Consider the following 14,878-nt stretch of genomic DNA (forward strand, 5'->3'; position numbering starts at 1 on the left):
TGTTTCCTTTGCCTTTGGAGACATATCTTAAAAGAAGTTGCTGTGGCTGATATCGAAGAGATTACTGCCTATATTCTCCTCTAGGATAGTGACGGATTCCTGTCTCATGTTGAGGTCTTTTATCCATTTTGAGTTTATCTTTGTGTACGGTGTAAGGAAATGGTCGAGTTTCATTCTTCTACATATAGCTGTCCAGTTTTCCCAGCACCATTTATTGAAGAGACTGTCTTTTTTCCACTGTATATTTTTTCCTGTTTTGTTGAAGATTAGTTGACCATAGAGCTGAGGGTCTATATCTGGGCTCTCTACTCTCTTCCACTGGTCTATGTGTCTGTTTTTATGCCAGTACCATGCTGTCTTGGTGATCACAGCTTCATAACAAAGCTTGAAATCATGTAACATGACACCCCCAGTTTTATTTTTGTTTTTCAACATTTCCTTAGCGATTCGGGGTCGCTTCTGATTCCATAAATTTTTTTGGATTATTTGCTCCAGCTCTTTGAAAAATACCGGTGGAATTTTGATGGGAATGGCATTAAAAGTATAGATTGCTCTAGGCAGTATAGACATTTTAACAATGTTTATTCTTCCGATCCAAGAGCATGGAACGGTCTTCCATCTTTTTGTGTCTTCTTCAATTTATTTTCTGAGTGTTCTGTAGTTCCTCAAGTACATATAATTTACCTCTTTGGTTAGGTTTATCCCCAGGTATCTTATGGTTCTTGGTGCTATAGTAAATGGAATCGATTCTCTAATTTCCCTTTCTGTATTTTCATTGTTAGTGTATAAGAAAGCCACTGATTTCTGCACATTGACTTTGTATCCTGCCACGTTGCTGAATTGTTGTATGAGTTCTAGTAGTTTGGGGGTGGAGTCTTTTGGGTTTTCCATTTAAAGAATCATGTCATCTGCAAAGAGAGAGAGTTTGACTTCTTCATTGCCATTTGGATACCTTTTATTTCTCTTTGTTGTCTGATTGCTGTTGCTCGGATTTCTAATACTATGTTGAACATGATGGGTTATAGTGGGCATCCTTTCATGTTCCTGATCTCAATGGGAAGGCTGCAAGCTTTTTCCCATTGAGGATGATATTTGCTGTGGGTCTTTCATAGATAGATTGGATTAAGTTCAGGAATGTTCCCTCCATTCCTATACTTTGAAGCGTTTTAATCAAGAATGGATGCTGGATTTTGTTAAATGATTTTTCTGCACCAATTGAGAGGACCATGTGGTTCTTCTCTCTTCTCTTATTGATAACACACTGATTGATTTGTGAATGTTGAGCCACACTTGCAACACAGGGATAAATCCCACCTAATCATGGCAGATAATATTTTTAATGTACTATTGGGTCCTATTATCTAGAATCTTGTTGAGAATCATAGCATCCAAATTCATCAGGGATATTGGTCTGAAATTCTCCTTTTTGTTTCAGTCTTTGCCTGGTTTGGGAATCAGAGTAATGCTGGCTTCATAAAAAGAGTCTGGAAGTTTTTCTTCTGCTTTAATTTTTAAAAAATACCTTCAGGAGATTAGGTATTATTTCTTCTAGGAAGGTTTGGTAGACTTCCCCAGGGAATCCCCCAGGTCCTGGGCTCTGATTTTTGGGGAGGCTTTTGATCACTGCTTCAATCTCGTTACTAGATATCGTTCTTCTCAGGCTGTCAATTTCTTTCTGATTCAGTTATGGAAGTTTACAGTTTTTCAGGAATGCATCCGTTTCATGTAGGTTACTTAACTTATTGGCATATAACTGTTGTTAGTAATTTCTGATGATTATTTCTATTTCCTTGGTGTTAGTTGTGATCTCTCCCTTTTATTCATAATTTTATTAATTTGGGCCTTCTCTCTTTTCTTTTGGATTAGTTTGTCCAATGGCTTATTGATCTTATTGATTCTTTCAAAAAATTGTCTTCTAGTTTCATTGCTGAATCCTATGTATCTCTGGTTTCTATCTTATTGACCTCTGCTCTAATCTTGATTATTTCCCTTACTGTGTGTGGAGTTGGCTTACTTTGTTGTTGATCCTCCAGTTCTGTAAGGTGTGAAGACAGCTGGTAGTGTGGATTTTTCAATTTTTTTTTGAGGAAGCCTTGGATGGCTATGTATTTCCCCCTCAGGACAGCCTTTGCTGTATCCAATAGGTTTGGGACTGATGGGTCTTCATTCTCATTGGTTTCCATGAATTGTTTAAGTTCTTTGATTTCCAGGTTGATACAAGAATTCTTAAGCAAGGTGGTCATTAGTTTCCAGGTGTTTGTATTACTTCCAAACTTTTTCTTGTGGTTGAGTTCCATTTTCAAAGCATTGTGGCCTTAGAATATACAGGGAATAGTCTCAATCTTTTGGCATCAATTGAGCCCTGATTTGTTGCCCAGTATGTGTTCTATTTTGGAGAAAGTTCCAAATGCTCTCAAGAAGAATGATATTCATTGTTTTAGGGTGGAATGTTCTGTACATATCTATGAGATCCATCTGGTCCAAAGTGTCATCAAATTTCTTGTTTCTTTATTGATTTTCTGCTTGGATGACTTGTCTATTGCTGAGAGTGGCACATTAAACCCCTTTCTATTAGTGTATTCATATCACTATGACTCTTTATCTTGATTAACAGTTGTCTTATGCAGTTAGTTGCTCCCATATTAGGGGACATAAATATTTACAATTGTTAGATCTTCTTGGTGGATAGGTCCTTTAAAAATAATGTAGTGTCCTTCTGTAGACACCACAACCAAACTACTAGAATTCATACAACAGTAACGAGGCAGGATACAAGGTCAATTGTACAGAAATCAGTTGCATTCTTATAATCTAACAATGAATACAAAAAGGGGAATTAGAGAATCAATCTCATTTACTATAGCACCATGAACCATAAGATACCTAGGAATAAATCTAACCATAGAGGTAAAGGATCTGTACTGGAGAAACTACAGAACACTCATGAAAGAAATGGAAGAAGACACAAAAAGATGGAAGACCATTCCATGCTCATGGATCAGAAAAATAAACATTGATAAATTGTCTATACTGCCTAGAGCAATCTATACTTTCAAAGCCATTCTGATAAAAATTCCACTGCCATTTTTCTTTCTTTCTTTCTTTCTTTTTTTTTGGTAGTTTAAGAAAATGCTCATTTTATTCAGAAGTTTAAATTCCTTGATCAATATATGTTTGAAGATGGATGATATAAATTACTCATATATTTTTTTTAATTTTTGGCATAACAATATTCATTATTTTTTCACCAGACCCAATGCTCCATGCAATCTGTGCCCTTCATAATACCCACCACCTGGACCCCAAACCTGCCACCCACCCGTCAATTCAAACCCCTCAGATTGTTTTTTAGAGTCCATAGTCTCTCATGGTTCACTTACCCTTCCAACTTCCCCCAACTCCCTTCTCCTATCTAACTCCCCATGTCCTCCATGCTATTTGTTATAGTCCACAAATAAGTGAAACCACATGATAATTGACTCTCTCTGCTTGACTGATTTCACTCAGCATAATTTCTTCCAGTCCCATCCATGTTGCTACAAAAGTTGGGTATTCATCCTTCCTTTTTTTTAAAAAATAAATTAATTTATTTATATTCAGAAAAACAGTATTCATTATTTTTTCACCACACCCAGTGCTCCATGCAATCCGTGCCCTCTATAATACCCAACACCTGGTACCCCAACCTCCCAACCACCTGCCACTTCAAACCCCTCAGATTGTTTTTCAGAGTCCATAGTCTCTCAATATTCACCTCCCCCTCCAATTTACCCCAACTCCCTTCTCCTCTCTAACACCCCTTGTCCTCCATGATATTTGTTATGCTCCACAAATAAGCGAAACCATATGATAATTGACTCTTTCTGCTTGACTGATCTCACTCAACATAATCTCTTCCAGTACTGTCCATGTTGGTATAAAAGTTGGGTATTCATCCTTTCTGATGGAAGCATAATACTCCATAGTGTATATGGACCACATCTTCCTTATGCATTCATCTGCTGAAGGGCATCTTGGTTCTTTCCATAGTTTGGCGACCATGGCCATTGCTGCTATAAACATTGGGATACAGATGGCCCTTCTTTTCACGACATCTGTATCTTTGGGGTAAATACCCAGGAGTGCAATTGCAGGGTCATAGGGAACTTCTATATTTAATTTCTTGAGGAATCTCCACACTGTTCTCCAAAGAGGCTGCACCAACTTGCATTCCAACCAACAGTGGAAGAGGGTTCCCCTTTCTCCACATCCTCTCCAACACATGTTGTTTCCTGTCTTGCTAATTTTGGCCATTCTAACTGGTGTAAGGTCATATCTCAATGTGGTTTTAATTTGAATATCCCTGTGGGCTAGTGTTGAAGAACATTTTTTCATGTGTCTAATAGCCATTTGTATGTCTTCATTGGAGAAGTGTCTGTTTATATCTTCTGCCCATTTTTTGATATGCTTGTCTGTTTTGTGTGTGTTGAGTTTGAGGAGTTTAGTATAGATGCTGGATATCAACCTTTTGTCTGTACTGTCATTTGCAAATATCTTCTCCCATTCCGTGGGTTGCCTCCTTGTTTTCTTGACTGTTTCCTTTGCTGTGCAGAAGCTTTTGATTTTGATAAAGTCCCAAAAGTATATTTTTGCTTTTGTTTCCTTTGCCTTTGGAGATATATCTTGAAAGAAGTTGCTGTGCCTGATATCAAAGAGATTACTGTCTATGCTCTCCTCTAGAATTCTGATGGATTCCTGTTTCACGTTGAGGTCTTTTATCCATTTTGAGTTGATCTTTGTGTATGGTGTAAGAGAATGGTTGAGTTTCATTCTTCTACATATAGAGGCCCAGTTTTCCCAGCACCATTTATTGAAGAGACTGTCTTTTTTCCACTGTATATTTTTTCCTGCTTTGTCGAAGATTATTTGCCCATAGATTTGAGGGTCCAATCTGGGCTCTCTACTCTGTTCCACTGGTCTATGTGTCTGTTTTTATGCCAGTACCATGCTGTCTTGGTGATCACAGCTTTGTAGTAAAGCTTGAAATCAGGTAGCATGATGCCCCCAGTTTTATTTTTGTTTTTCAACATTTCTTTCGTGATTCGGGGTCTCCTCAGATTCCATACAAATTTTTGGATTATTTGCTCCAGCTTTTTGAAGAATACTGGTGGAATTTTGATCGGAATGGCATTAAAAGTATATATTGCTCTAGGCAGTATAGACATTTTAACAATGTTTATTCTTCCTATCCAAGAGCATGGAATGGTCTTCCATCTTTTTGTGTCTTCTTCAATTTCTTTCATGAGTGTTCTGTAGTTCCTTGAATCATATCCTTTACCTCTTTGGTTAGGTTTATTCCAAGGTATCTTAGCAAACAGGTGGTGAGCAGAGCTCCATCCAGTGGTGTCGAAGAGGTCAGCAATCGTGTTTCCTGAAAACACGGGTCAGACAGCCAAAGAAGAAGTCACGGCGGAGGAGAGGGTGGAAACAGACAGGGGCTTACACAGGAAGCGGGGAGAGCAATCATGGGCGCCAGGCGGCCCCGGTCGGTAAGGAATCTTCACAGCCATGGAGGACGATGCAGACGACGGCACAAAGGGCAGCCTTTGAAACGCTTCCCCTGCCTACGCTCCGTGCGAGAGACTGAGCTTCTCGTCCCGTAGCCACAGAGCATTTGAATGTTGGAGGAGGGAGAGAGATGAGTGACCTGATGACCTAGGCGTGGCCCCTGAGATCCCTCCCCCTCGCTGGCTGGCAGTAGGAGGGCGGCTGTTCCTCTGTTCCCAAGGATGCGTCACCACATGGCTTTCGGCGCTGGCAGCCAAGGACTCCTCGAAGACTACTGAGACAGCCCCGGCCTCATCTGACTCCACGTTGAAGAACACGGGGCCCAGGGCTCAGGCAGATAGTCTCCGCGAGAGAAATTCATACAAACCCAAGTCGGACCAACGGCCCGGCATCTGTGGCAAAGCAGAGACTCGCCAGGGCCAAAGGCCGGGATGCAGGCCCAGCTGCACTGATATGGGCCCAGGCAGGGATGCGACATCAGAGACGTGACGGCACAGGCCTGGCCTCCACTCCACAGCATTGTTTCAGCGCCGGAGAGGATGACCGTGTCCGCAAGAGGCAGGCCCCTTGCCAGACCGATAGCGAGCTCGGGCACTGGGGTCCAGTGGAAAATGAACCTACAGGACCAGCCATGCTGTGTGCAGGGAGCCCTCCAGGGAGCCCTCTGGAGGACTGGAATCGCCGTCCCCCAAACCCAGACACTTGATATGTTTGGCGCTGGCTCATCCTTCCCTTTCCTTGACCTCTGTCTTTACCCCAGGGAAGACATGAGGCCTGATAGCTGGCCTTTTGTTCATCTCCTCCCGCTGCCCAGCACCACCATCTGCAGGGGAAGGACCTCGCCCCGCTGGGATGCCGTCCCAGAGCTTGTTTGTCCTAGACTTCTGGGCAAGCATGAGGGCCCATCCCTTCCTCGGAATGGGGATTCCCAGGCAGCATCGTAAGCACCAACCTTACACCAGGAGCTCAGGCACACCACCTGCTCCTTTCCGTGAAGGAGCTCATTCAGGTGCCTACACACAGGAACATACAGGAACACGGGTGGCATCGGTCTTCTACATTTCAGTGGTTTTCCGCGGGGGCCTCAGTCGACCTTGTGTTTCACCCCGGCACCGGGCTCCGTGGGAAGTTTTCACGGCTTCTGGTCAAGTGGGATGCTTCCGCATATGCATCTCAGCAGCGTGAACCTCCCTGGGTGGGACAGATGCGCAGACACAGACACACGGACACACGGGCACTCAGGCACTCAGAAGGGGTCTCTGCATTCCCACACGTGGTCGCTGAAACAAAAGAAAGGAGACGGCACATGCACACACAGACACACACACAGCCGCACAGGCACGCACACACACACACACAGAGTGAAAATACAAACACACCCCATCGGGCTCCATTCAAACACACAGACACACACATACACATGTGCTCATGCAAACGCACCGAACACACGAAATACACGCATGTGTCTATGGAACTCAGGCATGTACACCAGACATGCTTGCAGGCACTGAGGTGCTCGTAAGCTCACACAAACACACACACCATAGAGCTCTCACAGAACGTCTCTGGCACAGGCATACACATTTGGTCCCAACTCAAATAGATGTACCCAGGTGTGACCAGGGACACTGGTAGTCACACACACAAGAGACCACATCCAAAGCCTCTGGCAGACAGGCATACACAACTGACCCCAGCACATCGGAGCATGCACACTCACACAACTCTTACCCTTGAGGAAAGGGAAGAATATAAGCAAAACCCTTGTTCTGCATCCTAAAAGAACGCACGTGTACACAAGCCTGCACACACACACACACACACACACACAGGCACACACACATGCGCGCGGTCATGCGAACCCACGGTACAGACTACATACACACTCGTGCGTATGGATCTGAGGCATGCACAGCATCCCTTGCATGCAGACACATAGGCGCTTGCAAAAACACTCGGGACACACCCAGTTGCCACAAGGTTTCTGGCACAGGCATACGCATTTGGCCTCACCATAAAAATCATACACGTGTGTGCCCAAAACCACTAACATGCATACCCCACCACCTCTATGGCCTCTAGCCCATAGGCACATACAACTGACCGTGACACCTCCGAGCATGCACACACGCACATAGCCCTAGGGTACAGAAGCATTTAAGCAAATCCCATCATCTGTGTCATAAAGAACACACACGTAGCCACTCTCTCTCTCTCCTACACACGCACGCAGATACACACACACTATGTTCATGCTTATACAATCCCAACGAGCACTCTGTGCACATACACCATACACACACACGGAGCACATGGAGGCATGCATCCCTGCCCTCCCAAACACAGCTATGCTGGCAAGCACACGCACACACGGACAACACATACGAGGTCTCCTGGCATAGGCGTACACAGTTGACCCTGCTCAGAAAAGAAGTCTGCCCCCGGTCCCCCGCAATCCATAAACTTCCACAGAATTGGACACACTGGCATTCTCACCTGTCCGAAACACGTACTCCTACGCACACTCCCTGAGGATGCAGACACATGTGAGGAAAACACATGACCTCCCTAACTTAGAAATGCACACTCAACCGCTCAAGCACACCCACACGTGCATGCACACGCACACGCACAAAAGCCCATGCAAACCCACATGCATTCCCTGCACACATCCTATCTCTGTCACGGACTCATGCACCCTCAGCCCAAACACTGGACACAGAAGTGCACATGGAAACATACACCCACAACACACACCAAAGCTCTCCAGCACGTGTACAAAGAAGGGCCCAGAGAGACACAGACACACACACACGCACTACACGTTCTTTACTGAAGAGGAGAAACACAATGCATACACATGGTCGAGGGCATAGGGCCATTCCCCATTCACACACACACACACACACACACACACACGTCCGTGTGCAGGCGCGGACCTGCCCTCAGCGGCTCCCTCACACATAAACACTCAGGATGTCACCCATCCCATGGAGCACACCTGCGTTCCCTCACACATCCGTGGAACTGTCCCCTGCGCTGCAGGAGGATCTGTTGTCACAGGGAGGGACCGAGGGACCGTGAGGGACCGCCTCGTCTTTGGTCCTCCCACGACCCTTGGTTTTGCGCTGGAGCTTTCCATGCAATGCCATGCAACTCAGCAATGCAGGGCACAGTTCCAGGTTCAAGGGCAACAGAAAAAGCTCTCCAAGCCATGTGAATACGGTGGTACGAGGAGCCCAGGGGCCCCCAGGGCCCCGCTCGGGAGCACCTTACCCCTCCTGTGTGCCCCGCTCTACAGAACAAGACGTCCCAAGAGAGCCCCGCCTCTTCCCATCCTCGGCCAGATCCTGCTTGGAAGGGTGGGGTTCTCTCCCCAGGCCAAGAACGGCAGTGCCCTGCCCCCTTGCTCTCCATCACCCCCACCCATGGAACCCAACAGGATGGGGGCTGGAGGGTCCCAACAGGCTTTTTGCCTCCTTGCCATTTCCTGTGCCCCCAATAGAAACCCACACATGGACACAAGGTGCTTTGTAACTTGTTTATGGCCCTTCTCCCTGACCCTGCAGCTAGGGGCAGGATTCTCTCGCGCTGCCGCTGCTGATCCTTGTCCTTTTGCTGTCCCGTGCAGGCTGAGCACCACGGAGACGAGCCCATCCCTGTCTCTCAACGGTGGAGGCCTCATCAGATTCCTCTTGGTGGTGCAACGCGGATGCTCTGTGATGTCCACTTCCACTTCCAGCTGCCATGCCGTGACACACACACACACACACACACACGCGCGCACGCACACACAAACACACACACACACACACAGAGAAACATGAAAATACACACAAAAGTCTTAGCTATTTGTGAAAATGTATGATGCCAGGGATAGTGAACGTGATGTTGTGAGCATGCCTTGTCCTCGTGGGATCCCTGTTCCTCCACAGCCAGGGCACTGTGACCCTGCTGGGGATGGCCTGGGACCATTCCCAAGGACGTGTGAACGGCTGTGGGAGGACACGCGGTGCTCAGGCATGTGGACGGCCGTCAGGGAGTCGTGGTGCAAGAGTGGGCTGGGACAAGGAGCCCGACTCCCAAGACAGGCAGGCCATCCCCAACTGAATGAGTGGCAGGAGGACCGAGAGAGGGGCCGACAGCCATGGGAGACACTTCAGGAAAACGGGCTGGAGGAGCCTTGCTTCTCCGGATGGGCCAGGGGTTTTCCGAAGGACAGCATGGCGGGCATGAACCTGCCGGACTAGACCCATCCTCGGCCCTGTGTGTGCGCTCTGAGTTCCCCCAGGCTCACTTCCCACCCTGCCACCTGCTCCATGGGTCCAAGCTCCTCTGAGCCTCAGTTTCCCCGCCACTAAACTGACTGTCCCCTGGCACCCCTCCCCACAGGGCTCTGGACCCAGCCCTCCTGGCTCCTCACCGACAGGTCCTCCTCTCAGCTCATTCCCATAGGCCGCCTTCCTGCCTCGGGTAGTACTGCAAGGGATTGGGCCACAGGTCCTCGATGATGATCTGGTAGGGGACAAAAGGTCAGCTGAGCACGGGGCCCCCGACCCCGTTCCCCAGCAGCCGGGACTCCAGCATCTCCGCTGCTGACGAAGGCTGCAGGGGCCTCACCCCGGCGATCCTGTTGGACCCTGGGCAGCTGGGGTCACACAACCAGTTGAAGAAGTTCAGGCCGCTGGGGTCTCGCCTGCGGCTGGCTGCACCACGTTCATAATCCCAGAACCACTGGACTGGAGTGCAACGAGTCTCCCTATATCCTGCGGGACGAGGAAACTTAAGGGAGGCTCTCCGAGGCCTAGGACCCACGCCTGCTCTCGCTCTCAACCGACGACCTCTCCCCCTTCCTGTGCCAGATCCCCGCACTGCCCCGACCACCCCGCACTCCTCCCTTTCCAGCCCCGGGCCCTCATGCCCGGCAGCCCTCCGCCAGCTCCTCTGAACCTCAAGCCCACACCTACCGCCGATGCTAAGGTGATACTCCTTAACGATCACGTCGTTCTGGAAGTAGGGGTTGCTCCCAAAGTAAAACATCAACCTGCAGCGGTACTTGGGACGACCCAGTTCCTCCACCTGCCGCAGGAAAGCAAGAGGAGGGGGAGGGGGAGGGGGCGTTGACCCAGGGTGTTCTGCGTGACTGACTGACCGCGGCTCTCAGCAACTCTGCCGCACCCACTCCAGCTCAAACCCCACTCCCAAGGCACCACCGTTGGCCTCAGGCTCCAGGGCTAACCTCTAAATTGGTCATGTAGCTGAGCATGTCTGTGTCCTGGTCACCTATCACAGCTGATAACTGGGGGTGATTCAGGATCTGCCTTGGGTCAAGGAGCCTCGACGTCAAGGGTGCCGGGAAGAGAATCAGGAACGCCCCGGCCCTTCCCGACTGAGAGCCAGGGACGGAATGCGGCCTGTGCAGAAACAGCAGGCACTGCCCCCCTCCCAACCTCCCCAGCGCTTGCCCTTTCATCACCCATGCTCTGCCCTGGGGCATCGCAGGGCTTCGAGGATCAACAGGGCTGAGGCTCCCGGGGCCCAAGAGGGCAAGGCCAAGAGGCCGCCCGCTCTTCCCTGCCTACGTCCTCTCTGGCCTGTGCCCATGCTCGGCTGGGCCAGGAGGCAGTCAGGCACCACTCTGGATGTCTGGGTGGGCTCGGTCCCCCTCACGGCCCCGTTTTCTTGTGTGCTCACCCGAGGCCCTGGGCCCTTGAGGGACCTTCTGTGCCCACAAGGGGGCTCCTCCGCTCGCTTGCAGCATGGCTGCACATCCAGGGTCCCAAGCAAGGGCCTGGCACAGTCAGCCACACAGGGAGCAAAGGGGTAGGGCGGGAGGAAGGGGCGGGAGGGAGGAGGCAGAGAGACAGAGACACCCAAACCCTGACGACCGACACAGACGGAGGGCTGGGAGGGTTGAGACAGAGAGAGGGAGCGAGCGAGCGCCGGTGGGGGACATGGAGAGGGAGAGGCAGGGAGGGAGGAAACGTGTCTGTGAGCACCTGGGCCAGGGGCCTCGGCCTGCTTCAGGAGGGCCTGCGGAGACAGAGTTTGTAGCACCCCGGGCACCGTGTCCAGGGTCCCGGGGCCCGCTGAAGTCTGGCAGCCTGCTGACTGACTCTCAATGAGTGCAAGCGCACAGAACACTAGGTCTCCTGGGAATTCGGCAACTCTACACGGTTTGAAGGACACGGAATGAGGCGGGCAGCCTCTCCATCTGACCCATTTACCCCCCAAATCCTTTCCTTCCAACATGTGCTCTGAGCCAAGTGGGCCTGGGCTTCACTAGGAGTCAAGAGGGTTGACACGGGTTCCGGGACCGCAGAGGCGTGTGGGGGCGCTGCAGCCCCAAAGCACTGGCCCGGAGCTTCCACTCAGAGAGGACTCCACAGGTCTCAGGCCCTGCCTTTCCCGCCAACGCGCACTCCCCGCACCCACCACATCCGGGACCACCCACTGCTGGACCCCAGCCCCCTAGGCAGTGCAGTACAAGGGTAGGCCCAGGGCTCGGGGGGTTGCGCCCACTGCTGGCCGAACGGCCTACAGCTGGCAGGTGCCCACTGCTGGAGGGGTGGGGGCCGTGGTTGGGGGAGCCCGGCCCAGCTTCGCAGTTCTCTTGCCCCTGGATCAGGCTCTGCTCCCTGCTGCCCTGCTCCCACTGTCCTCCCCAGGGGCCAAAACCCAGCCGGCGCGATGAAGCAAGGATACGGCGCGTGCCCAGAAGCCAGGGATGCCCTGGATGATGGCCCTCCTTCGAGACAGGTGACCACTCCGCTTCTGATTCATCCTGCGCTTGAGCCGCAAGTAGGCCCTGGTGGCTTGGACTTCCACAGAGCGGAGCGCTTCCTGAACCACCTGCAGCGCGGCAAGTGCGGCGCCGGCTGTGTCGGGCCGCGGCACCGGCTCTGCCTGCGACAGCTCCTTCGGCTTCTCGACCCTCTCTGCTTGCGCCACCTCCTCGTCTTCCACCGCCAGCAGCTCCTCGTCTTCCACAGCCACCACCTCCACCTCCGCCACGATATCCTCCACCACCAGCACCAACACCGGCTCCGCGTCGGCCTCCTCTGGGCCCCGCTGGGCCTCAGCTTCCCGCACAGCCGCGGCCACCACCCCCGCAGCCTCCTGGGCCAGAAGCGCCCCCGCGTGCCCGCAGGAGCCGCTCTCCCTGAGGCCCCCCGCCTCCTCACCGCCCCCGTCTGGGACCAAGCTTGTCCCGGATTCTGGGGCAGCCCCGCCTTCCCCGGACCTCCACTCCCTCTCCATGTGGCCGTGGCCCTGAGCCCAGGCAGCTGCGGAGGGCAGGCGATGGAGGCGGGACCGGCAGGTTCAGCTCCCGCGCCCGGCGTCGGCGGTGGGCAGCAGCCGCCTCTCAGAGCGCGCGGGCCTGGGGCACGCATGCGCACAGGGCCCCGGGGCGGTGGGTGCCGGAGCCAAGACGTGCGGGGCGGGGCGTGCTTGGGGGGAGTCACGCATGCGGCCTGGGCGCCACGGAGTCTCTGAGCCCCGCGCAGAACGCCCGGTGCTCCGAGGTCTCGCCCGGGATAGGGCCGTGGGCGTGGCCACCACCCTGCTGGGCCCTTGCAGGCGCCAGAGCTAGCCAGGTAGGCCGCCCGGGTCGCTCCCCCGCGGTGGCCTCCGCGCCTCTCAACCCCTAACGTTTTCTGCAGAGACACCTCTCAGGCCTTCCCGCAGGTGCCCTCGTGTCACAGTCCCGCTCGTCCCTTTCTCATCCGTCCCTCTGGGACCCCACGCCTGACGCCAGCATTTGAAATCCAGCGGCTGAATCCCGTGTCTGCCCGCCGCCCGAAAGCCTCCCGCGCTCCTTCTTAGCGGAACCCGGGCAAAGCCCTGGGGGCATCGGCTGGTGCTCCAACTGAGCCGCGTCCCTGTCGCCGGGCTTTTGCCCTGGAACAACCCAGTGGTGGAGGGAGCCAGGAGCCTACCACCAAGCTGCTGCCTGCAGGGGCCACCCCCCACCACACCCCAGCACCACCCGGCTCCACCCAGCTTTCCTTCAGAGAAGGAATCGGCACACAAAGTCCTTGCCCTGAAATTACGTAGCCAAGAGCCACAGTCCCTGGCCACCAGGGTGCATACAGAGCTGCTAAGCCGGCCCCAGCCAGCTCCCCCACTGGCACTGGGAGGCATGCTAACGGGCCAGACTTTTACTCTAAGGACCAACTGCATCTTTCTCGGAGCCAGCCGCTGGTAAAACGAGCTCCCGCTGTACTTTCCTCTGCCCGACCTCTTTCCCTTTCCCGTCTGTGTCTCTTTTCCTCTTTGCGTTCACTTCCGCGGCCGGACCTTCAGGCAAGGGCCCTCGGGGTCTTCCTTCCAACTTTGCTCCGAGTGCTCCCTTTGTCTGGGTCCGTCGCTGAGTGGAGTACCAGCCGGGGAGGGGATGGCGCACCAGCCAGGTGCGCATTGACAGCACATGTGTCCTTTCTCAGCAGGTCCTTCGGGACCGAACCACACCTCATGCAGGTGCACCCCAGGGGGGGATCATAGGCCGCATAGGACGCAGGAATTAGAGTTCTCTGAGGAAGGAATGACCCCACAGTACCTTGACTTCCTGAGCTTGTGAGCTGAGTTAAATTCTAAGTGCCCTTTTCTTTTTCCAGTCTGTCCTCTTCCGATTGTTTCTTGACTGCTGATCGGTTCCATTTTGGTTTTTATATGGCACCCGTTTGGGAAATGTCCTGATGAGTTTATCATTTTAATAAAGGCCTGTTGTGTGTGAGGGTTCTAGCTTAAAAAGGTGAATTAGAGAAATAGCATTCTTTCTTTCAAGGAGCTCCAGACCAATAAAGAGTCAGTCATGTCAAGTAAGGATTATACTGCAAACTGATAGCACTGTTGATAACAGAAATACATCTTCACCCCTTAAGACTCCATTGTGGGGGAAGGACAGATTATCCAGTCCTCTCCAGATAATGTCTGTGCTTGGATAACATGATTTAAATCACTGACACTCATATAAACATTCAGATTTTTCACTGAATATTTTCATTTCAGACTTTTCACTGAATTCTGATTATATTTGTCCTTCATTCAGATCTTCAGATGGGCTAGCCAGCCATTGGCTCTAAAGCTTAAAACATCACTTGCTCTAAAGCTTAAAAACCTGATCCAGCAGACTTTGAAGCTTTGAGCCAGGTATGTCAGAAAAGGTGAGGAAAGACACAGTTTTTGAAAAAAAGTTTTCAACTTTCTTTTCATGTCAGTTCAGAAGAGTTAAAGGCACCAGCACGGTTAAGTTTTGGTGAGGTCTTCAAGGACATTTCTTGAGAGATTTTCTCTGGTTCATAGCAGGTATTATCTTGCTGTGTCCTCA

The 14,878-nt window shown here is 51.3% G+C and overlaps 1 protein-coding gene across 1 annotated transcript; it reads right to left on the reverse strand.

Moving 5' to 3' along the window:
* Positions 1-6,590: 6,590 nt before the first annotated feature.
* On the reverse strand, positions 6,591-12,939 carry LOC116583902 (testis-specific Y-encoded protein 1-like). The gene is made up of 6 exons (XM_032331905.1): positions 12,253-12,939; positions 10,787-10,864; positions 10,515-10,626; positions 10,168-10,313; positions 9,971-10,062; positions 6,591-6,738 (listed from the first exon to the last, which is right to left on the reverse strand). The coding sequence occupies exons 1-5, from the start codon at positions 12,805-12,807 to the stop codon at positions 9,991-9,993; spliced, it is 963 nt and encodes a 320-aa protein (XP_032187796.1). The 5' UTR covers positions 12,808-12,939; the 3' UTR covers positions 6,591-6,738; positions 9,971-9,990.
* Positions 12,940-14,878: the final 1,939 nt, after the last annotated feature.

This window comes from Mustela erminea, chromosome Y (assembly GCF_009829155.1).
Source record: "Mustela erminea isolate mMusErm1 chromosome Y, mMusErm1.Pri, whole genome shotgun sequence".
Taxonomy (NCBI): Eukaryota; Metazoa; Chordata; class Mammalia; order Carnivora; family Mustelidae; genus Mustela; species Mustela erminea.

Coding starts and splice junctions, on each gene's coding strand:
- LOC116583902 (XM_032331905.1), bottom strand. CDS start 12,807: ATGGAGAGGGAGTGGAGGTCCGGGGAAGGCGGGGCTGCCCCAGAATCC. Junction 10,627..10,786: donor GCTACATGACCAATTTAGAG/GTTAGCCCTGGA, acceptor TTCCTGCGGCAG/GTGGAGGAACTGGGTCGTCC. Junction 10,314..10,514: donor GTATCACCTTAGCATCGGCG/GTAGGTGTGGGC, acceptor CTCGTCCCGCAG/GATATAGGGAGACTCGTTGC.